The sequence below is a fragment of the Phyllopteryx taeniolatus genome, chromosome 1 (genome assembly GCF_024500385.1).
Source record: "Phyllopteryx taeniolatus isolate TA_2022b chromosome 1, UOR_Ptae_1.2, whole genome shotgun sequence".
Classification (NCBI taxonomy): domain Eukaryota; kingdom Metazoa; phylum Chordata; class Actinopteri; order Syngnathiformes; family Syngnathidae; genus Phyllopteryx; species Phyllopteryx taeniolatus.
The window spans coordinates 19,077,647-19,101,873 of NC_084502.1; the positions used below are offsets into that span (position 1 = coordinate 19,077,647).

Consider the following 24,227-nt stretch of genomic DNA (forward strand, 5'->3'; position numbering starts at 1 on the left):
ATATCCTAGGCTTATTTTGCTTCTTCAATGTGATGCAGGTTAGTGTCAGTACTTACAAACAGGAGGTGATTTGCAGGAGAAATGACTTCATGTGACTTGTCAGCCAGTAGCCCAAAGCGGAGGCTCACTGGTCATGACAGGAGTATCGTCACCTTCAGGGACCGTTCCTCCCTCCTCTCCTTCAGCATGTCACCAACGATTCTCAAAAGTTTACTGACCGGTTGCATAATCACCATCAAAATCAATCATAGTTTTGTGTTCAACTAAGAAGGAACAGATTTCACACAGAGTATGTACATTTGTGAGTAAATTGTGTCGAGCTCATTATTATTTCAGTGTAAAAATAGTACTTTTTGTGACATTTTTGCAGTGAGATTTTTCTAATATAAAATATGTGCCTTGGCTCAATAAACCAAGAACACTGAAACAGAGCATATTGACTGGTGCCAATTTAATGCTGCACTCATAAGTTTCACCTATGACCAACTATTGTATCATAGCGCTGGAAACCCTGTGAGGAGAAGAGCTTGTTGTGTGTTTTATTTTTCAATCCAAGCATCATCTTTTATTTTCAGAAAAGTAGCACAGACAGTTAAAGACAATGAATATATTTCATTTCCTGCACACGTAATGAGCATTGAACGAGGCCTCCATGCATGTCTTCCGGCCTGTACCCATAGACCCCCTCTTCTGTCTCCCCCCTTCTTCCCTCCCTGCCTTTGTCTAACCACCACCGCCACATTCAGCCATGACTGCAAATGAGCTTCAGGACAGAGCAATTATTCAGCATTCTCTTTTACACTGACAGGCTGAAATCACTGCCGCTTGTAAATGTTCCAAGTCATATTACAGTACATGTTCAGTGTCAAACCTCAAAACTGAATCCTATGACGTTGATATACAACCCCAATTACAATGAAGTTGGGACGTTGTGTTAAACATAAATAAAAACAAAATACAATGATTTGCAAATCATGTTGAACCTATATTTAGTTGAATACACTACAAAGACAAGATATTTAATGTTCAAACTGATAAACTTTATTGTTTTTAGCAAATAATCATTAACTTAGAATTTTATGGCTGCAACACGTTCCAAAAAAGCAGGGACAGGTGGTAAAAAAGACTGAGAAAGTTGAGGAATGTTCATCAAACACCTGTTTGGAACGTCCCACAGGTGAACAGGCTAATTGGTCACAGGTTGGTGCCATGAGTGGGTATAAAAGGAGCGTCCCTGAATTGCTCAGTCATTCACAAGCAAAGATGGGGCGAGGTTCACCTCTTTGTGAACAAGTGCGTGGGAAAATTGTCGAACAGTTTAAGGACAATGTTCCTCAACGTACAATTGCAAGGAATTTAGGGATTTCATCATCTCACAGTCCATAATATCATCAAAAGGTTCAGAGAATCTGGAGAAATCACTGCATGTAAGCGGCAAGGGCAAAAACCAACATTGAATGCCCGTGACCTTCGATCCCTCAGGTGGCACTGCAGCAAAAACCCACATCAATGTGTAAAGGATATCACCACATGGGCTCAGGAACACTTCAGAAAACCAATGTCAGTAAAAACAGTTTGGCGCTACATCCGTAACTGCAACTTGAAACTCTACTATGCAAAGCAAAAGCCATTTATCAACAACACCCAGAAATGCTGCCGGCTTCTCTGGGCCTGAGCTCATCTAAGATGGACAGATGAAAAGTGTTCTGTGGTCCGGCGAGTCCACATTTCAAATTGTTTTTGGAAATTGTGGATGTCGTGTCCTCCGGGCCAAATAGGAAATAGAACCATCTGGACTGTTATGGACGCAAAGTTCAAAAGCCAGCATCTGTGATGGTATGGGGCTATGTTAGTGCCAATGGCATGGGTAACTTACACATCTGTGAAGGCACCATTAATGCACATTCTGCACGTGTTACAACAGCGTGGCTTTGTGGTAAAAGAGTGCGGGTACTAGACTGGCCTGCCTCCAGTCCAGACCTGTCTACCATTGAAAATATGTGGCGCATTATGAAGCGTAAAATACGACAACGGAAACACCGGACTGTTGAACAGCTGAAGCTGCACATCAAGCACGCATGGGAAATAATTCCACCTACAAAGCTTCAACAATTAGTATCTTCAGTTCCCAAACGTTTAATGAATGTTGTTAAAAGAAAAGGTGATGTAACACAGTGGTAAACATGACCCTGTACCAGCTTTTTGGGAATGTGAAAATTCTAAGTTAATGATTATTTGCTAAAAACAATAAAGTTTCTCAGTTTGAACATTAAATATCTTGTCTTTGTAGTGTATTCAATTAAATATAGGTCGAACATGATTTGCAAATCATTGTATTCTGGTTTTATTTATGTTTAACACAATGTAGTAACTTCATTGGAATTGGGGTTGTAACTGCTTCAGGAAATTCTTGGATAGCTTTTATCTTAGAACTGAATACATGTGGCCGACAAACTCTGTCCTTTTAATGTACTGTAGCTCCCATCCCCCGATACCGGGTGTGCAGCCATTTGTGCTTGCATTGCCCTTTTCATCTCATCTTTTTCTTTTCATCTTTTCCTCCCCCCAAAGCCCTCAAATGGAAAAATAAGGAGTGACTACCTTGTAATACCAGTTAGTAATATACTGGTTAAGAGGTGAAAAATTACTGCAGCGATTATTTTAGCACCCTCATTTCTGTTGTATCAACTCCTCTTTGAACTGATTGAAACAATTTTGATATTTTGCTGTCCATGCTGTTTGTGTTCCAATGACCTTTTGATCATTATGACTCACACTCCATGGTCAAAAGCTTTGGGACATACCTATTAAGGAAAGTGTCATTTTTGGGTTGGACTATACCACTGAGTTATGTATAAAAATATTAAACGGACTGTATACATGCACAGATGTGTTTGGTGTGGAAGAGCTTCAGAACCTCTGTCCTCACAAATGTTCTTCTGTATGAATTCACCCAAATATCCAGACACACTCCATAGTCTTCCAGGAAAATTGTCAACTGTTACTGTGTTTGACACTAGTTATATTATCATATTATTATACATATTTATACATTTCAATTTGTACTTGTTTTTCACTTGTGACTGCAGAATGTGACTATAGTATGTGATTAGTATATTTACATTTCCTTTTTAATGTCTATAATAATGGTCACGAGCTGTGGGTCGTGACCGAAAGAACAAGATCCCGGATACAAGCGGCCGAAATGAGTTTCCTCCGCAGGGTGTCCGGGCTCTCCCTTAGAGATAGGGTGAGAAGCTCGGTCATCCGGGAGGATCTCAGAGTAGAGCCGCTGCTCCTCCGCATTGAGAGGAGCCAGATGAGGTGGCTGGGGCATCTGATTCGGATGCCTCCCGGACGCCTCCCTGGTGAGGTGTTCCGGGCACGTCCCACCGGGAGGAGACCCCGGGGACGACCCAGGACACGCTGGAGAGACTACGTCCTTCGGCTGGCCTGGGAACGCCTCGGGATCCCCCCGGAAGAGCTGGATGAAGTGGGTGGGGAGAGGGAAGTCTGGGCGTCCCTGCTAAAGCTACTGCCCCCGCGACCCAACCCGGATAAGCGGTAGAAAATGGATGGATGGATGGATGGAATTTCAAGTCGAGTCATTGACTCAGTCGTCTTTAGTCGCTGCATGCAACATTTAGAATGGCGACAGTGATGTGGTGAGAGGTTGATGAAGGCATGTGGGCTGTTGGCGGGTAGCAGCAGATTGCTGCTAGGCACCCAATAGGAGTGACGGCGTGTCAAGCGTGGTTGTCACAGAGCAAAGCCCGCTCAAGGCAGGCATGTTGTTTTGGAATCAACACTGCTGCTTGTTCCTGTCAGTCAGTATCTTATTTGAATTGGAAAGTTGAATGCATGGAGTTGCAAAAGAAGCATTGTTTGAAGCATAACCTCTCACCAGAGTTGGGAATAAATCTCAAGTCTTTTCCTTGAAGTTTCAAACATGTCCCAAGTTACTGTGGCAAAAATCAAGCAAGCGAAGTCCAGTCCTCACTAAATTTCAAGCAAGTCGAGTTAAGTTATTACTTGGGTTACACAAATCATAAGTCAAGTCATACAATCTTAAGTCGCAACATAGTTGCACATTAGCCACTTTGCACTCAGTATTTCTATTTGTGTTAGTTAGCTGTTCGAACACATTCACTATCACATTTATTAGTTAGTTTATAGTTAATAGTGCCAAGACCAGTTTCCGCGTTAGCTGTTATTTTATTATGTTAAATGCATAACCAATATGAGGCTTAGTTAATGTTTGACCAGCTATCAGTGAGCTAAACTGTTGGACGTTATAGTTGTAGTCTCTTATTTTTTTAAATTGTAAACATTGCATGGTGCCATTCTCTTTTTATATATATATACATAACATACTTGGTCAATAAAACTGATTCTGATTTTGGTTTTTGTTTTACGTAATCCTTGCACTTCCTCTTATACTTGCTTCATGAGGTGGCCCCTGCACTCTGCATCATGCCCCACTGGTGGGTTGCTAGGTTTGCCCGAACTATGATATCACTTCTTTTAAAAATAATAATAATGATAATAATAAAAATAAAAATGAATGAAAAATGCACACTATCTTAAAAAAAAGCAAATTTTGAAAATGCAAACAGGCAACATGAGTCATGTAGTTCAAATCAGTCCAGTACAGTCCAATGAATGCCAAGTCATTCAAGTCTTTAATAACTTTTAGCCTTGCAAGTTCCAAGTCTTCAAATTGTCAACTTAAGCCGTGCGACTCGAGTCCTCTACCCATGTCTCTCACAGCTACCCAAGATGAAATGTTTAATATTTACACAGGACACCAGCCCACAATTTAAAGTGAGAAAAGCAGAAGTCCTGTTTAGCATGCCCAGAGTGGAATTAATGTTTAACATAAAGGTTGCTGTCCGGGCAGTGAACGCCTGCAGTGCGTGTTGGAGAGTGATGCTCCAGGACTGTCAGAGCACTGACCAAAGTGAGGCACGGCAGGCACAGCTGGGGGAAGGCAGACGTAATGGCAAATGTTCGGGGTGAAATAGATAAAGATGGAGGCTTGTCTTATCTGTGGCGTGTCTCACTAAAAGTGACGGTACAAGCAGTGGTCATAATAATATTGGGCAGTGGTGGGAAGCAACCAAGTACAAATGCTTCGTGACTGAACTTAAGTTGATTTTTCATTTATCTGTACTTTACTCAAATATTTATTACGTTTTACATTTTTTTCTCTACAATCTAAAACTGATATCTAAAAACAAAACAAAAAAACAAGTGTATATTTTTCAGTTATTAGCTAATTTACCACTTTTTGCTTGTCAGTTTCCATCAACATAGCTATTGAAACAGAATTTGATAGCATGTCAAGTGATTTCTTCTTATTACGAGCACTATGCAAGTTAATAAAAGAGGGAAACTATTTTGTATGTCAGTATTATTTTTCATTGTGCAAATTCTTTTTACTACTGTACTTAACTACATTTCAAAGTCTTTTTACAGTGCTTCGACTTCACTAGTATCTGTACTTCTACTTACAAGCCCTGTAAAGAGAAGATAAAATGTTTTGACAGATCACAGACAACAGTGTTGTTAACAAGCCTGGCAAATTTGAACAAATCTATGAAATCTAGCCTATATCAAATGAGGCTCCAGAATTGTGAAAAATAGAGACCTCCTTCCAGCGCTCGGATGCTGTAGGCATGTCGGTTGAATGTGCTGAAAATATGCCCCGGTCATTTATCAGCTGTCAATCAAATAGGTTTGTACAGTATGTGCTCAAATATCTGTAGTTGGCTACAGGATGAATAACGTATGCCGCTGTGCTTAATAAACAGTTCCCTTTCCTTGATGTGTCTCAGTTATGGGGACACTCACATACAAGACCGTAGCGAGGCGTTGACGTATTAGACAACTCCGCCGCCAGTCTAGTGAGCTCGCTAGCTAGCTAATGGACTAGTGAACGTGATACACATGTAACTTTCCCTGAAGTGTCTCTGTTGTGTCGACCCACGCGCAATGCATGGAGCGAGGCTGTGGAGTATTGACGGGCCCCAACACCAGTCCGTGAGCCTGCTAGCGGCTACTCGCTGGTAGCGGGCCCGCAGGCCGGCAGTAGAGCCATACAGTTCGCCATCACCTCACTCCATGCGCCACACGTGGCATAACACTTTAGGGAAGATGCATTTTTTTTCAGGTTGTAGGCATAGCTTGATGGCCAACTGCACATGTAGTGGTAGAAATGGGCCAAGTTATGATTACTAAGTAATCACAGGGCACATATAAACAAACAACCTCAGAACTGTGAGGCTGACGCTCTAACTAGTCGGCCACCGTCTCTCATACATATTTGATGTATTTAGAAACAAAACAGAAATTACTTATTAATTATAGTTTCTTTAACTATACAGTTCAGTTCTTTTGCACCTTCTGATAATGTGTTGTTGTTTTTTGTAAAGAAGTAAAATGATTTTTTAAATAATCTCACATACAGTACGTTTAGTTTTAAATCAGGATCTGGAGCACAGCTCAAATCAAAAGCTCCACCACAGCACACACACATATTCTGCCTGTTGGCAGGCAAGGTTTTTCAAGCTGCTCAGATTCATTTCCTGCGTCTCCAATGATCAAGTCAAATCTGAGGATTAGGCCAGTTCCCGAAAATACACCCCTCGGCCCCCCATCTCCTCGCATTTCCCCTTATATCCTCGTGTGTTTTGCTCCAGGAGGTCAAGACTGATGTCAAGATGGGGAGCAAAATTCAGTGTTCTTCCTTCCCAGGGACTCGGGAGGAAGTTTGTGTTTGTTTAACCTTGTAGTCATGCATTTTCAATCTGAGATGCCTAAAAGATGTGCTTTGGATTTAATCAGGACCTGATAAGCCGTTATCAGTATCGGCTAATAAACCTTTTCCAGAAAAAGTTGATTATTTTAGGTTTAAGATTAAGCAAGAAGAATCCATTACTATATTTTTGCTGTAGATTTGGATGGCATACTTCCTTTTTGAACTCCTTTTCTCTTTTGGCACAGAAGCCATGAAGCATCAAAATACTAGCCAAACGATTTGCTCTCCAGAGTCACTGTTTCTATTCACTCTCCGTTAACCTCAGCAGGATACTCAATGCGCGACATCCTGACCGTCCCAAAAGAGGGGAAACGCGCAAATGTGTCTTAAGCTCTAAATCATCACCCTCGCACAGCCACAATGAACAGTTCCAAGAACTTTACATAACAACTCTGCAGTGGATTCTATGCAGTTGGCAAGCCGAGTGATTACGCTTGTAATCACTAGGTAAACAGCTGGATTTTTTTTTATTACCTAAATCCATTCAGTAAAGTAGTAAAAGTCAGAAAAGTATTTCTACCTTAGTATGATCGCTCATCAATTACCATCATTTCATCACTCAGGGTTGTCAGTCATTTTTCCGCGTACCACGTTATAATTATGGTTTCCCTCATAGGACCGTTATAACTTTGAAACCATATAGATCGTTTTGTTTGCTTGTTCACCATTTTGGAGGTCGAGATCTGGATGATAAGCTAGCTTTACACTGAAAGACAAGGAGACCGATTCGTGTTTGTTTTCTCTGGATAACAGTTGAGTTAGAATAGAATAGAACAGAGAATAGGGAAACTTTGGATGTACTGTAGTGGCATCGACACAATGCAATGACAAAGTGACCGTCATAAACAACAATGATTGCTACGCACAGTGAAATAAATGGTAACTGACATCGAGAAATCGGCAAATGAAAATTAAGCTCAACACTTTATTTAATGTCTGTATTTGGTTACTTGTATTAGATATGTTGAATGTATTGATATTTTTGGGGGGACACCAGTTCATTTAGCTGCTGTACATCAATAGTATTCAGTCTAATATTGATTGAATTAGGAACATGATGTTGTCAACTTAACAAGTTTATTATTTGTAGATGATAGCGAAGGCAGCGTACGCAACCATGCAACACTGACGTATTGCATTGTTTCACTATCATGCTAATGTTGCTAAAGCTAAGTGATAGCAAACACCCACAAGGACTCAATTTGATTCCTAGTTCAGTTGCCACACATGGTGTGATAATTGTAATTTTTAACAATTCGCAATGAGTGGGAAAGGAGAATAAGTAAACCAGAGAGGAAGTTGACTGGCATATATTAGCCTTTACTCATGCTAACAGGACAGTCATTTTGTAACAAGTAGCAGACACCAGCAACAATTGTGTAGGTTAGTCAACATAGTTCTCTTTGTACAAAGGGGAAGGTTTACCTGAAAAATGAAATGTTTCAACACGTATTGAAGATGGCTGGACATTGTGAAAGCCACAATCTCCGTCGTTTTTCTTGACAAATGTTCTGCCTTTTTGCTCTGATTCCAAATTGGTGCTGGTAAACGGTGAAATGAGTCCTTGTCCCTCCCACCTGTATTGCTGCAGCCACGCACAGCACAGTAGTTCACCATTATTTGATGTTGGCGACCAATCAAATTTCTCTATTCACACACTTACAAAGCACCGGAACATAACGTGTGGATCTTCTTCATGGCAGCTCTGGGCGTGTCCAGATGTGTGTGATGTCACTTATGGGTAAAACAGTGGACGTCGGTAACTGCCTCGCAGTTCTGATGATCTGGTTTCAAATCTGGCCTCACATGTGTGGAGTTTGCATGTTCTCCCCGTGCGTGTGTGTTTTTCCCCCAGGTACTCCGGTTGCCTCCCACATTCCAAGAACATGCATGGTAGGTTAATTGAAGACTCTAAATTGCCCATAGGTGTGAATGTGACTGTGAATGATTTTCTGTCTATATGTGCCCTAGACAATTTGCAATTTTGGTACAGATTTTAACAAGAAACATTAAGTAGATGCACATTACTTGCTTTAGATGGCCAAATAACATGGTGTGGCGGCCAGATCTGGTCACCAGGCCCTGAGCTCGACCGCCTCTGTTAACAATATGATCAAGAACCAGAGGTAGGCAAATGTGCAACGTGTGCTCTGAAGAATTATTATGTCACAATGTTGTTCGGAGATTCACAAAGCAAAGCAAAATCAAACACACACCAATTGTGTGTGATGTGTTTCGTTGTGTTTTTGATGAGATTATGGGACAGTCCGTGCAGTTCTCCTAACATGCATTTCCTGCTTTTTCCATCCTCCTCATAGAGCACATCCAAGCAGACGGTTCAGCTTCATCAGTGCAGGCAGCTCTTCAAGTCTGGTAAGCTTTCACATCCCTTCTATTGTTGTGGTAAAAATGACTGCCTGTGTATCACATTATAATTGGCAAGTTTGCCCATTTGTGGATACTTTTTTTGGAACCTATTCTCAGTTATTCACTTAAAACTCCACCTATTTGCTGTTTTTATGCTCAGGTCAAAGCAATAACAGTATTGCTTTGAAGCCATTTGGTGGCATCTTGGCCCCTAGGAACTGTTGAAGTGAGTTGTAGACCTTCATTTAGACTATAGTAGTTCTTTGCCATCATCTTGTGGCATCTATAGGCAATTACAGTACAGTATAAAACATTTTTGAGGGGGGCGTTAATTACTCACAGATTTCGCTCAGTTCCCTATCCCCCACGAATAGCGTGGGTTCTCTGTATACAATTTGGTACATGTTGTCATGAGAGGATTCCTTCCTTGGATAAGGAACATTTGTTGTCAAGGAAATGCATCTGTTAGTCATTAGGATGGCAACCTCCTAGTAGCACTCACAGGAGACTGCAAGTCTCGAGCTGTCTTGGCACTTTGTCCCATAGTTATTTTGGTCAGGACCAATGTCTGCATGGGGGGCTGGAGTCTGGCCTGCCGCCAGACGGTATATGTTGCACTGGACTCATGACATTTCACACTCACACTTTTCCCATGACTCATTTAAGTGGCTGCTACATGATTAGTCCTGCCAATCATGGAGACGGGAATTTAGGGGCTCATGCTTGGAGAACACGACCATATTTATGACCAGCAAAAAGTGGTCGTTTCCTGGAGTCTAATAACTTTAGGCTTTTGTTTTAGCTGCAAAACAGGAAACTATGTGCATGTGCGAGTGGCTAAATGCAGCCGTGCCTCTGACAGTTCTTCTCTTTTTGCCTGTAATTATCATTCTAACAATGTGTTTGCTTACAGCCTGACAGTTCTTGTGGGTTTGGCCTTTCAGATACATTTTGAGGGCATCAATTAAAGGGTGTTTGTTGGTGAAGGCACATAGGGCTGCAGTGTCTTATGCCAACTGTCGGCAGCAGTCATTATAATGGCTGGAGTGAATAAGATGCTTTTGTTAGAAAACAGCAGATGATGTTTCAGAGGTTTAAAAAAAATCTATGTAGCACGAGCTGGTCAAATTGGACTGAAAGTCCTGTTTGCTCAGACGAAGGTTAGCTGTGGAAATAATGATAACAATATTGCCTTATTACATCACAAGAATTAAAACACAATCAATGACTCTTATGACAAACATAAATAAATGAATTACCACCAACATAAGGATACAACCAGCAATACGTGTATTTATTGGATTTAAATATATCCCCTCCAATTCGTCAGCTCGAGGCCTGGAGCACCCAGTGACCTATTTCAGTATCCATAACATGGTGAAAGATCAATCTCTGTTGCCAGCATCCTCTGCTGACCACAACAGCTCCTCCCTCCCTGTAAGCGCGAATCACCATGGGAACGCTGACATCAGTGTGGGTGGGGCCAATGAGTGCCCGAAAGGAGCTGAGAATCCACTAGGTCACCGCACCAATCCAATCCATCTCTGATTTTCCTGTTTGGATGTTTTAAAACTTCTAAACCAGAATGTAATATTATTCAAAATCAATCACATCACCCTTCCATAATGTACAGTACGACACATACAGGTAGCGATGTTAAGGTGATGAGGAGCCCAAAACGTGCTTGTTACTATAACACTATCCATCCATCCATCCATCCATTTTCCAAGCTGCTTATCCTCACAAGGGTCGCGGGCGTGCTGGAGCCTATCCCAGCTATCTTCGGGCAGGAGGCGAGGTACACCCTGAACTGGTTGCCAGCCAATCACAGGGCACACATAAACAAACAACCATTTGCACTCACATTCACACCAAGAGGCAATTTAGAGACTTCAATTGCATGCATCTTTTTGGGATGTGGGAGGAAACCGGAGTGCCCGGAGAAAACACACGCAGGCACGGGGAGAACATGCAAACTCCACACAGGCTGGGCCGGGGATTGAACCCCGGTCCTCAGAACTGTGAGCCAGACGCTCTAACCAGTCGTCCACCGTGCCGCACTATAACACTAAACATTTCTAAAATTTCATTAGTGTAGATGGTTTTATGTTTTATTTTGCAGTTGCCGCTGCAAAATCTTGGTCTACAAATAAGACATCAATGGTCCAAATAAGCTACAGCAATGGAGGACACTGCTGTAGGTTGTCTTTGACTTGTTAAATTAATATCTCAAAATACATGCAAAATCACATTTGAAATGATCAATAAATGTCTCATCTAAGTGAAGAAAACACTCATGAAAACCCAGACCAAGCTCCTTCTCACACACAAACACGCACACACACACGCGCGCACACACACAAATAGAGGATTAAAGCAAGGTTGGCCTACTGAGACACACTGCCAGAGACTCCCCGCTAAATAGATGGTGACATTCCAATGTCTGGAGCACTTTGTGGAGGCATGACGAGTGACCTAGATCAGGGTGGAGTTGAGGGGGAGGGAGGTGAGGTTGGATTAGGGTTATGGCGGGACAGGAAGGTAAGGTTAAGCACAGCGGAGTGGGGGGGGGGGGGGGGGGGGGTGTTGTCTTTTGGCAATGCGTGTGCAGAAAATAAAGGAGGACACCTGTCTGTCTGCCTGCTGAATCAGGTTTAAAGCTTGTTTTAGCATGATGATGTTTTAATGGCACCTGAGATCAGGTCATAGTAGGGGAGGCAGCATGATAGTGGACCCGTTTTCTTCCATGGCAACAGCTGGGATGTCTTCTCACGTAACACTTCTCGCACAAGTTAGTCTTGTTAGTGTAGCTTTTATTTTATAGAATGCTTTTTTTTTTATTCTTGATACCCCAAAGTTGGAGTCACACTCCAATTTTGTTGTATCTGCACCATACAATGACAATACAGGAGTAAGATTCTATTTCCTGGAGTGGGCATGATCACTATAAGCAGATTGTCATGCAAGTAAGTAGCACTACAGCAGTTGCCGCTGCAAAATCTTGGTCTACACCTGTGGGAATTTGCGCCCATTGGCTTAATGTGCCAAAACACTATGTATTGTGTTGCACTTTAGATTGCAGGATTGTGTTTTGGTCCAATAAGATTGGGCTGGGGTGAGATAATCTCACTCATTTGCTGGACCTCTGTAGGGCCTGATCTGGTTGCCATAAAAACAGGCTTCTTATCAGTAGTGGGAGGATATGAGAGGTGTGCTTGTATGTTTGTTTGGTTTTTTTCTGCTAGGAACGTAGATCGACTGGTAAATCGAGAGCTTCGCCTTTCGGCTTAGCTCCTTCTTTACCACAACGGACCGATACAAAGTCCGCATCACTGCAGACGCTGCACCGAGCTGACTGTCGATCTCCCGTTCCATTCTTCCCTCACTTGTGAACAAGACCCCAAGATACTTGAACTCCTCCACTTGGGGCAGGATCTCATCCCCGACCTGGAGAGGGCACGCCACCCTTTTCCGACTGAGGACGATGGTCTCAGATTTGCAGGTGCTGATTCTCATCCCAGCCGCTTCACACTCGGCTGCGAACTGCTCCAGTGAGAGTTGTAGAGCACGGCTTGATGAAGCCAACAGAACCACATCATATGCACAAAGCAGAGATGCAATACTGAGGCGACCAAACCGGACCCCCTCTACGCAAAGGCTGCGCCTAGAAATTCTGTCCATAAAAGTTATGAACAGAATCGGTGACAAAGGGCAGCCTTGGAGGAGTCCAACCCTCACCGGGAATTAGTCCGACTTACTGTCGGATATGCGGACCAAACTCTGACTCCGGTCGTACAGGGACCGAACAGCCCGTATCAGGGGGTTCGGTACCCCATACTCCCGAAGAACCCCCCACAGGACTCCCCGAGGGACACGGTCGAACGCCTTCTCCAAGTCCACAAAACACATGTAGACTGGTTGGGCGAACTCCCATGCACCGTCAAGGACCCTGCTGAGGGTGTAGAGCTGGTCCACTGTTCCACGGCCAGGACAAAAACTACACTGCTCCTCCTGGATCTGAGATTCGACTTCCCGACGGACCGTCCTCTCCAGCACCCCTGAATAGACCTTACCAGGGAGGCTGAGGAGTGCGATCCCCCTGTAGTTGGAACACACCCTGCGGTCCCCCTTCTTAAAAAGCGGGACCACCACTCTGCCACTCCAGAGGCACTGTCCCCGATGTCCATGCGATGTTGCAGAGGCGTGTCAACCAGGACAGCCCCACAACATCCAGTGCCTTTAGGAACTCCGGGCGAATCTCATCCACCCCCGGGGCCTTGGCACCAAGGAGCTTTTTAACCACCTCAGTGACCTCAACCCCAGAGATAGGAGAGCCCGCCTCAGAGAACCCAGACTCTCCTTCCTCATGGGAATACGTGTCGGTGGAATTGAGGAGTTCTTCGATTTTGGTGAAGACCAGATGATGCCAAAGCTGCATTCCGCTTGGCCAGCCGGTACCCATCAGCTGCCTCAGGAGTCCCACAGGCCAAAAAGGCCCGATAGGACTACTTCTTCAATTTGACAGCATCCCTCACCGTTGGTGTCCACCAACGGGTTCGGGGATTGCCGCCACGACAGGCACCGACCACCTTACGGCCACAGCTCCGGTCGGCCGCCTCAGCAATGGAGGCGCGGAACGTGGTCCACTCGGACTCGCCTCAGAGCAAAGTTCTGTCGGAGGTGGGAGTTGAAACTCCTTCTGACAGGGGATTCTGCAAGACGTTCCCAGCAGACCCTCACAATACGTTTGGGCCTGCCACGTCGGACCGGCATCTTCCCCCACCATCGGAGCTAACTCACCACCAGGTGGTGATCAGTTGACAGCTCCGCCCCTCTCTTCACCCGAATGTCCAAGACATGTAGCCGGAAGTCCGATGACACGACCCACAAAGTCGATCATCAAACTGCGACCTAGGGTGTCCTGGTACCAAGTGCACGTGTGGACACCCTTATGCCTGAACATGGTATTCATTATGGACAATCCATGATGAGCACAGAAGTCCAATAACAGTACACCGCTCGGGTTCTGATCGGGGAGGCCGTTCCTCCCAATCTGCCCCGAAGGCAGAGGGAGGGTACCCTCTCATCCACTGGGGTGAACCCCAACGTACAGGCGCCGAGCAATAAGTATACCCACACCTACTCGGCCCCTCTCACCGTGGGCAACTCCAGAGTGAAAGAGAGTCCAACCCCTCTCAAGAGGACTGGTACCAGAGTCTAAGCTGTGTGTGGAGGCGAGTCCGACTATATCTCGTCGAAACTTCTCAAACTCACACATCAGCTCTGGCTCCTTCCCTGCCAGAGTGGTGACATTCCACGTCCCTAGAGCCAGCTTCTGTAGCCGGGGATCGGATCGCCAAGGTCCCTGCCTTCAGCCACCGCCCAGCTCGCACTGCACCCGACCCCTATGGCCCCTCCCACAGGTGGTGAGCCCATGGGAAGAAACAAAGAATACAGAATACAATGATTTGCAAATCATATTCAACCTATATTTAATTGAATATACTACAAAGACAAGATATTTAATTTTCAAACTGATAAACTTAATTGTTTTTCGCAAATAATCATTAACTTAGAATTTTATGGCTGCAACACATTCCAAAAAAGCTGGGACAGGGTCATGTTTACCACTGTGTTACATCACATTTTCTTTTAACATTCAATAAACGTTTGGGAACTGAGGACACTAATTGTTGAAGCTTTGTAGGTGGAATTCTTTCACATTCTTGCTTGATGTACAGCTTCAGCTGTTCAACAGTCCGGAGTCTCCGTTGTTGTATTTTACGCTTCATAATGCGGCACACATTTGCAATGGGATACAGGTCTGGACTGCAGGCAGGCCAGTCTAGTACCCGCACTCTTTTACTACGAAGCCACGCTGTTGTAACACGTGCAGAATGTGGTTTGGCATTGTCTTGCTTAAATAAGCAGGGGCGTCCTTGAAAAAGACATCACTTAGATGGCAGCATCTGTTTCTCCAAAACATGTATGTACCTTTCAGCATTAATGGTGCCTTCACAGATGTGTAAGTTACGCATGCCATTGGCACTAACACAGCCCCATACCATCACAGATGCTGGCTTTTGAAATTTGCATCCATAACAGTCCGGCCGGTTCTTTTCCTCTTTGGCCCGGAGGACACGACGCCCACAATTTCCAAAAACAATTTGAAATGTGGATTCGTCGGACCACAGAAGACTTTTCCACTTTGCATCAGTCCATCTTAGATGAGCTCGGGCCCAGAGAAGCCGGCGGCGTGTAAGGGTGTTGTTGATAAATGGCTTTTGCTTTGCATATTAGAGTTTCAAGTTGCACTTACGGATGTAGCGCCGAACTGTTTTTACTGACATTGGTTTTCTGAAGTGTTCCTGAGCCCATGTGGTGATATCCTTTACACATTGATGTTGGTTTTTGCTGCAGTGCCGCCTGACGGATCGAAGGTCACGGGCATTCAATGTTGGTTTTCGGCCTTGCCGCTTACATGCAGTGATTTCTCCAGATTCTCTGAACCTTTTGATTATATTATGGACTGTAGATGATGAAATCCCTAAATTCCTTGCAATTGTACGTTGAGGAACATTGTCCTTAAACTGTTCGAAATTTTCTCACCCACTTGTTCACAGAGGTGAACCTCGCCCCATCTTTGCTTGTGAATTTTTTGGAATGTGTTGCAGCCATAAAATTCCAAGTTAATGATTATTTGCTAAAAACAATAAAGTTTGAACATTAAATATCTTGTCTTTGTAGTGTATTCAATTAAATATAGGTTGAACATGATTTGCAAATCATTGTATTCTCTTTTTATTTATGTTTAACACAACATTCCAACTTCATTGGAATTAGGGTTGTACATCCCAGCTCAGTCTGTTCTTGATCTTTCATTCACACGCTTAGAGCAACAAATAAGCTGCAAAATCTGGCTACATCAAGAGAAAATGTACTGCATATACAGCAGGCGCAGCTCAATGAATTAGAGTTTGCTGGGATAGGCTTCAGCTCACCCGGGACCCTAATGAGGACAAGTGCTGAAAAAAATGGATCAATGGTCAATTTAGGGGTTTTGTTGACTGTAAGCTATAATCAGCAAATGTATTGAATTGAATATAGGTCGAACATGATTTGAAAATCATTGTATTCTGTTTTTATTTATGTTTAACACAACGTCCCAACTTCAATTGGGGTTGTACATAAAAGAAGTACTGAGATAATGTGGTTGCACAAGTGTTCACACCCTTTTATGACTGGGGCTGTGGCTGTGTTCAGAATTAACAACGCACATTCTCACTCATTCTATTAAAATTACACTGAGAAGTGAAGACTCTTAAAGGCATTGCATCTTACATGAAACGCTTAAGTTTTTTACTTATTTATTTTTGTAACTGCGATCTTTATAATATAATAACTAAAGGTTTTCATTTTTGTTAGCATGAAAAGATCAGATAAAGTCTCTGCTGAGCTGGTGGTGTGGTTCCTTGCTCCCTCTGGTGCTGAAATCAAAGCTCTGATTTAGGCCTATTATACCTCTTTGGACATGGCCACCAACAAGATTGCCATTCTCTCCATTTCAGGTGTAGCCCAACCTACGAACATCAGCCTCTAGTTCAGGGGTGTCAAACACACGACCCGCAGTTGAGAACCGGCCCGTCAGGGGTCCAATCCAGCCTGTGGGAATGGAGAACACATTCGCTGCTATTTTTCTGTTGTAACTGTTGTTGGTAATGTTGTCCACTGGAGGGCGGACTGTAGACACTTAAATGGCATTGATGCACTGGTGAAGACCAGATGATGCCAAGTTTCAGAGCACACAAATATAAAATGGTGTGCCACCTTCGCGCTACAGTTCTGTGAAAATAAATACCTCCTGTAGAAAATTTTCAGTCAAAAGCTTCACTTCAGAAAAGGTTGGTTTGGTGGAACGTTTTTGTTATTGTCATGCACTGCCACAACTTATATTTTTACGTATACATTTACAAAGGCCTAACTGAATGGTGCACGCTCACTGATTTATAATACCGGTGAAATCATTTTTTGTTAAGATTTCAGATTGCTCATATGATTTACAACAAAATTTGCAACAATAATGAATAAATCTGAATATTTTGTGAAAGGACCAGTACTTGTAATTATTTGCACCAAAACAATGGGGGAAATTTTGAATAGTTGTTATTCATGGATTTTTAAGCCTCAAATATTGTGAGATCAAATTGGGGTAAATGTGGCCCACGAACTGAAATGAATTTGACACCCCTGCTCTAGTGCCATCGCCAGGTATTTCTTGGACGGCTCCAATTACTTCTGCCCTGTGGGTTCCAGCTAAGTGCTGCCCTTGTTATGTTTTGAGTTTGTTTGCGAAGCATGTGTCCTAGCCAGCACCAGTGTCTCTACAGTATTTCTTATTCTATGGACTGCTGATTTGTCCTTTCCCATTATTCCTGGTTGCTCTTCACATCTTGATCAAGTATTCTTAGCACAGTATGCAAACAGAAGTTTCTAAATGTCTGGATTCTTCTAGTGATGGTTATGGTTATCTATGTTTCAGTCCTGTACAGTAGTACTGGTTTAACAGTTGAGAACATAATATTTTATCTGAGGGATTAGGGATATAAAGTAATAGTTGAATGAAAGATATTCTTTAGTTGGTTAACGACTGCCCTTGCTTTGCCAATTCTTATTCTTACAGCTGTGTCAGCCCCTCCTGATTTATTGTTATTATTTTATTACTTCCCAGGCAGGTGAAGCTTTCCACTTCTAAATCTGACCTCCAAATGTAATTTGTATTTGTTGCATTTATTCTAAGTGCCTTTGTCGTTGATGGGTATACTCTATGTTAAGGCCAATTCGTGTAGAGTTTTAAGTGACGGTATCTGACTTGTCTATGAGGGAGGTCATCAGCAAAATCCACATCCTCTAGTTGTCCCCAGAGAGACCACTGGATACCACTTCTCCTGCCGTCATTTGTTGCTCTCATTATCCACTCAATGGCAAGAAGAAACAAACGACGCGAAGCGAGAGAGGAGGAGAAATCGAACCACTATTCCACGCAATTATTTGACGTAAGCGCGTTCTTAAGAGTCTCAATCAATCGGTTTCCCCCTTTGCAGGTAAACCATCCCCTCCCCGGTATCCCAGCAGGCAGGCATGGCAGACAGTCAACAGCCAGAGGAGCACTATGCCTCCAACGGCCAAGAGAATGGCGAGAATGGCTTTTCGGCCTACAGCTACCGAGAGAATGGATATAACGCCGGGGCAGTTGCGCATCCCAGTACCACAGGTATGAAGTTGATGTTTTAGATTGTCCAATAGACCTGTGTCTGTGGCTATATGTGATTGGTTGTATTGTGCCATCGTTGATATACGTGTCCCACATCACCCGCTGGTGGTATCCGAGCGAATGAAACGCACCTCAGCACAGCCTTTTCATTGACTTCCTCCCACCCATGTCTTGTCAGTGTGTGTGTCTCTCTCTCCCTCCACAGTGGATGACTCAACCAATTTGCCTCCCTCCCCTCCTCCCTCTCCATCCGCTGAGCAGATGGGGCCAGCGGCACAAGGTACACTCGATGCACACTTTTAGGCCACTCAGACCAGCCGCATGGTTGAGTGAATGGCGGTGAGAGTAAACAGAAGCATAGGAACACAGATTATGTCAGCCACTACTCGTCTTTCCTCTTAACTTTGACCCACGTCTTCTCATCTGCACCATGTCGTACCAGGAGATGTTTACACTTGGTTCCATGCTCATCTCATTTGTCAGCTTTTCTCTCGTGACATCTTCTCTATTCCTCCAGGATAAAGTAACACACTTTCCCGACCATTTCTATGTTGCATGGTGTCATGCAATCACCCAAATCTGCTATCCTGTGGTCACATCACATGGATATGCTTGGAGCCAACTACAGTACACAACACACTAGATGAAAGTATCTCAATGCATAATATAGGATTGCAGTGGAAGTGCTAAGGCCGAATGCCCTGACATTGTACTATTAGGAATTTGTCGAAATCTTACATCTCTCAACAACATTTGTAATCAAAATTAAAGGGGTCATATTAGAGAAAACTGAGTCTTTGATTTTGTATCCTAATAAATAATGTATTATTATAATACTATCCATCCATCCATCCATTTTCTGAGCCGCTTCTCCTCACTAGGGTCGCGGGCGTGCTGGAGCCTATCCCAGCTGTCATCGGGCAGGAGGCCTGTGTACACCCTGAACTGGTTGCCAGCCAATCGCAGGGCACATAGGAACAAACAACCATTCGCACTCACAGTCATGCCTACGGGCAATTTAGAGTCTCCAATTCATGCATGTTTTTGGGATGTGGGAGGAAACTGGAGTGCCCGGAGAAAACCCACGCAGGCATGGGGAGAACATGCAAACTCCACACAGGTGGGGCCGGGGATTGAACCCGGCTCCTCAGAACTGTGAGGCTGACACTTTAACCAGTCGCCCACCGTGCCGCCTATTATAAAACTAAATAGTCCCAATAATGTGAAATTATTTAGCCAAGGATTTTTTTTTGTGAGCTGCCCATTTCCAAAAATGTGTCTTTAAGCAAGCCATTTACTATTTATTTATATTATACCGCAGCCACACTGAGTTTTTTTTAGCCGTGGCTTGGCAGGTAGGCTGGACAAAGATCTGCTATTTTTAAGTGCCACCCAAACATGTCAAATCCAAAAGCTAAGCATAGCTGCAGTGTTGTTGTTGGAGGCACATTTTAGCATTAGCCTTTGACAACCGGGATAAATTCAATCATTAATTTGTCAAGGGAGAGAGGTGTATTTGTTTGCTGAGGTGTCTGCTGTATGCACCACGTGCAAGGATCCGCACACTAATTGAGGGGTGTTGTCGTATTTGGCAGCTTGGTGTTGAAGTGCCACATCCAACAATTAATGCTTTTATTCTTTTTGGACGCTCGGGTACTTTGCTTTGAAAGAAAAATGTAGATTTGATGCTCAAAATGGCTCTGCACCTTGTCGTTATGGCTGCATCTCTTATGGCACGTATTAACAAGAATAGGACCACAAAGCACACAACCAAAAATGAGGGATGTAACAAGACTTATTTAACCAAGAGAGCGTCAGATGGTGCGCAAAAACACAACGAAGAAAATAAAACACCAATGACAAAGTGTCGATGCAAAAAACCTGCATGTAAAAATCAACCAAACTAAGGGAGATACTGTACTAGATAAATAGGAAACAAAAGAGAGAGGAGACGGTCGGAGAAGAGATTCAAACCCGGAACCTCGGTGAGGCAGACATGCTTAACCACTCGTACGACATGCTTAACCATTCGTACACCATGCTGAAAATGTGCATGTTTCCTTTAATTTTAAAATTTTACACGGTTGTTAACTTCTTTTTAGACACAATTAAGAGTGTCAAAAAGTGACACGTGCGACACAACTCTCCTTCCCACTCTACAAGTTATTCGCTGTATCCACTAGTTTTTCACTGGACAGAGGGCTTGTTGATTGCATCGTATGCATCTCCATCGTACATCCAAATGTCTTGTGTATACATGTAACCCCAGATCCCTCCATGTCTCACCCACCTGCCCCAATTCCCTTGTTTGAGAAGATAAAGTCGAGCCTGTCAGTGCTTCCTCTGTGGAGGAACAACAGCTGGATGAGGATGAGGAGGAGGAAGTTGCTGGTTGCCAGGAGGAAGTGACATGTGAGCAACCAGGCACCCCGCTGTTAGAGCAGAAAGATTTGGTAACAGAAGCGCAGGTTTTGGCCTGTGAGCTAGCCCAAACACCTGAGGTGCTCAATGGAGGAAGTCATCACAGGGACCACAGTCCATCAAGAAAAGGTTTGTCAGGGTACAATGTGCAAAGGTGTGACTCCATCGGTATGAGTGTGTGAGTGTAAATGCATGTGTGTGATTGAACAAACATATCAGAGAAATATCTTGCGCATAATTTCTTGCTTCCTGCAGCTTTGTTGCTTCTCCATCCTCATTATTTTTTGCTTTTCCACTATTGCATTTGCTTTTACATAGATCGTTGTTGGACTAGAGTATCAACCAAGTGATGGTTGACAATGGCTGTACTTTGTGTGTTGCCAGCTACATTGCAAAAGCAAGTAGCACTTGTCACACTTGTGCGGAATATTATTGTGCAGTCCCAAGAACGGTGACTTGTATGGTTGCTTTCTGAACCAGTAGTGATTTTTTTTCCCCTGACACAACTCACATACTGTATATTGCAATAGGAGTTCAATAATATTTGTGTACCCTTACTTTTCGTCATCTAAAATCATGCAACTCATGCCTTCATTTCAGTTGTGCAGGTAAGCGTAGCTGCTGTGACCTCCTTGTTGCACTGCAACGTGTGTTTGGAGAGCTTCTGCTTCTGTGTGCACAAGGCCTTGGCTTGGCTGTTGTTGCCCAGCTTTTGTGGATGCTGCTTTTAGTCTCTGACTCTAGACTCTGCGCAAAACTGTACAGTGTCCTCCAAACTCGCAGCACAACCCGAAGAAAGTACCAGAATGGAGACCTGTGTGTATGCAACAAACGAGGCAGAAGAGGAAGACAAAGAGCATACTGTCTTAGAGATCAAATCAATTCCAGAATGTGGTGCTGAGTTAAAAGATATGTTTGTGGGGTCGGGCTCAAAAACCTACTTTGAGTTGGTCACAACATCAGAAACAGAGGCAAGTGCAAGTGAACAGAAGTACTTCAATTCAAGTGAATTCTCACCAGGATGGGAAGCGAAGGGACAGAACTCAAGAACCTTTTCTGAAAGCTTGTGTCCAGTCAGTGGAAGTTTCGACAAATTTATGGAGAGATGCTCCTCTGTGATGCCTTCATATGCCTCAATCCCAACGTTACCTGAGAAAGAAACATCTTTACCCTCTCATGAGCAATCAAGCACTGGCTGTGAAACATTGGACCTGGCAGGCGTCCTCCCTCCTCCCTCCCTGCAGAAGAAAGAGCATGACAACATAAGTCCAATAGTAGCTGCTCTGGTGGGGAGATCTCTGGCCAAGCTCACCCTTGGGGAGCAGACTTTAATACTGATGGGTGAAGAAAGACAGCTGGAGGACCTGGGCTACAGTGTCTTTAATGAGTACTCTGGGCCAATGCCTTCACCTGCTGACAAACCCAGTCCTGATGACTGTTCTTACCCTGGTTTCACTACTATGGCGTTCCAAGTGGACAAGCCTGGAGCTGCTGAAGTTGAAGATGATCAAAAATTACAAGATAATAAAGTTTCTAATCATGGAACATCACAAAAATCACCTTCACTGGCTAAGGGACTGGAAAAGGCTGTGACGAGTATAATGAAACCGGATTGCCTCAGAATCCCATTGACCAGTCCAAAAGACAGACTGATTCGTTTGGGGAGCGGTTTACCTGGTGACATAAAAATCCCAGCAATTCCCGAAGTAGACATTGAAAAAGACCCCTCAAGAGAGGCCTCTCCTGTCCCACCAGACAGTGACTTTGTATTTACATCTACAGAAATTGAAAGTGAGGTCCACCTCACTCTCACCTCGCCCAAAAGCCCAGACAATACCTCCCAAGAAACACATCTTTCTGGAGAGAAGACAAGGGATATCTCGGGTGATACTGTAACAAAAATCAAGCCTAGTGGGATTACTATGGAACAGATAGAGAAACCTGAGCATGAAAAAGATTGCAAGAAGTTGCTCAGTGATCCCAGGACACCTGCAAGGTCAGAAACAAGAGAAAAGAAAGAGATCCCTAAAGCCCTTAAGCCCTCTGATGAAATGAGTACACTCTACTTACAGGAAGGCTCACCAAAGTCACAATTTCCCTTTCCAGTCATAATTATACCTCAAGCACAAGAAGCAGAAGACGATGATAGAGAGGTTGTTGGAGAGATCATTTGTGATGCCTACATGCACGTGCTCCCCAAAGTGGATCAGGGTGCGCCAGAAGTGGTGGAAGTGGGTCAGTCGGCCGCGGCAAAGGAAAGCATCAGTTTTGGGCAACCTAAGAGCGATTTTTGCAGCCCCTATGCCTGCTCTGATGATGAGTCACTGCAACAGCAACAAACTAGTAACAAGGAGGAGATGGTTGACCCAGATGATACAACTGAAGTGAAAGAGGAGAAGAAGATGGGAATGCAGGACAGAACCTCTTTAGACTTAGGTCAGAAGGTAGAAGACAGCAGTCAACCCGCTAATGATGAAGCTACGGTGAAAATTTCCATCTGTGACACAGACAGTAGCTGGACTGATTCAAAAGGTACCCAGAATTAATATTTTATGACATACAGTGGAACCTCTAATGTCAAAACACAATCCGCTCTGGAAACTTGGACGACCTCCTACGTACAATTACAATAGTAAATACGACGGTAAACTACAGTAAATGATGGAGTTTCAATATCAAACTGTTACAATTATTGAACGTTTCTTACCTGTACAGGCTTTTTTTTTTTTTAGGTCTCACCTGTCCAATTCACGCATACAAGTATAAAAATAATTTAACTACTAAGTTAACATATATAGTTATAGTACAACATAAAAATAAAGCACTTAAAACAATGAATGAACATGATGTAATGCCAAGGTGTTTCAGAGAACGGGTTATACATCCATCCACTTTCTGAACCACTTATTCTCATTAAGGTTGTGGGTGAGCTGCTGGAGCCCGGGTGACTTTGGGCTTGAGGCGGGTACACCCTGGACTTGTCGCCAGCCAATCGCAGAACACATACAGTATAGACAAACAGCCATTCACACTCATATTTCAACCGACAATTTAGTCTTCAATTACGGTAACCTAAGAAGTGTGCTATTGGAATGTGGGAGGAAGCCGAGGTAGCCGGAGAAATCCCTCGCAAAAACAGGCAGAACATGCTAACTCTACACAGGAACGCCTGAGCCCATATTCGAACCCCGAACCTCAGAACTGTGACGCGGATGTGCTAACCACCCGCCTAAGAACCGGTTAACCACAGTAAACTAATCATTCAAATACCGTACCTCAACTATGAAAGTATTGTGTTGATTGTGAGTCCCCTCTCAGTCTGTCAGGGATGCTAAGGTCTCAATGCAT

The 24,227-nt window shown here is 43.6% G+C and overlaps 1 protein-coding gene across 13 annotated transcripts in view; it reads left to right on the plus strand.

Moving 5' to 3' along the window:
• LOC133480178 (microtubule-associated protein tau-like) overlaps window positions 1-24,227 on the plus strand; it is a 43,259-nt gene that overhangs the window by 10,127 nt on the left and 8,905 nt on the right. For 4 of the 13 annotated variants that reach the window (XM_061777942.1, XM_061777933.1, XM_061777948.1 and 1 more), the window contains exon 1: window positions 21,017-23,411. In XM_061777942.1, the coding sequence (XP_061633926.1) occupies window positions 21,686-23,411 (1,726 nt within the window). In that variant the 5' untranslated portion in view covers window positions 21,017-21,685. The other 9 variants (XM_061777972.1, XM_061777990.1, XM_061777983.1 and 6 more) reach the window with 5 other exon arrangements.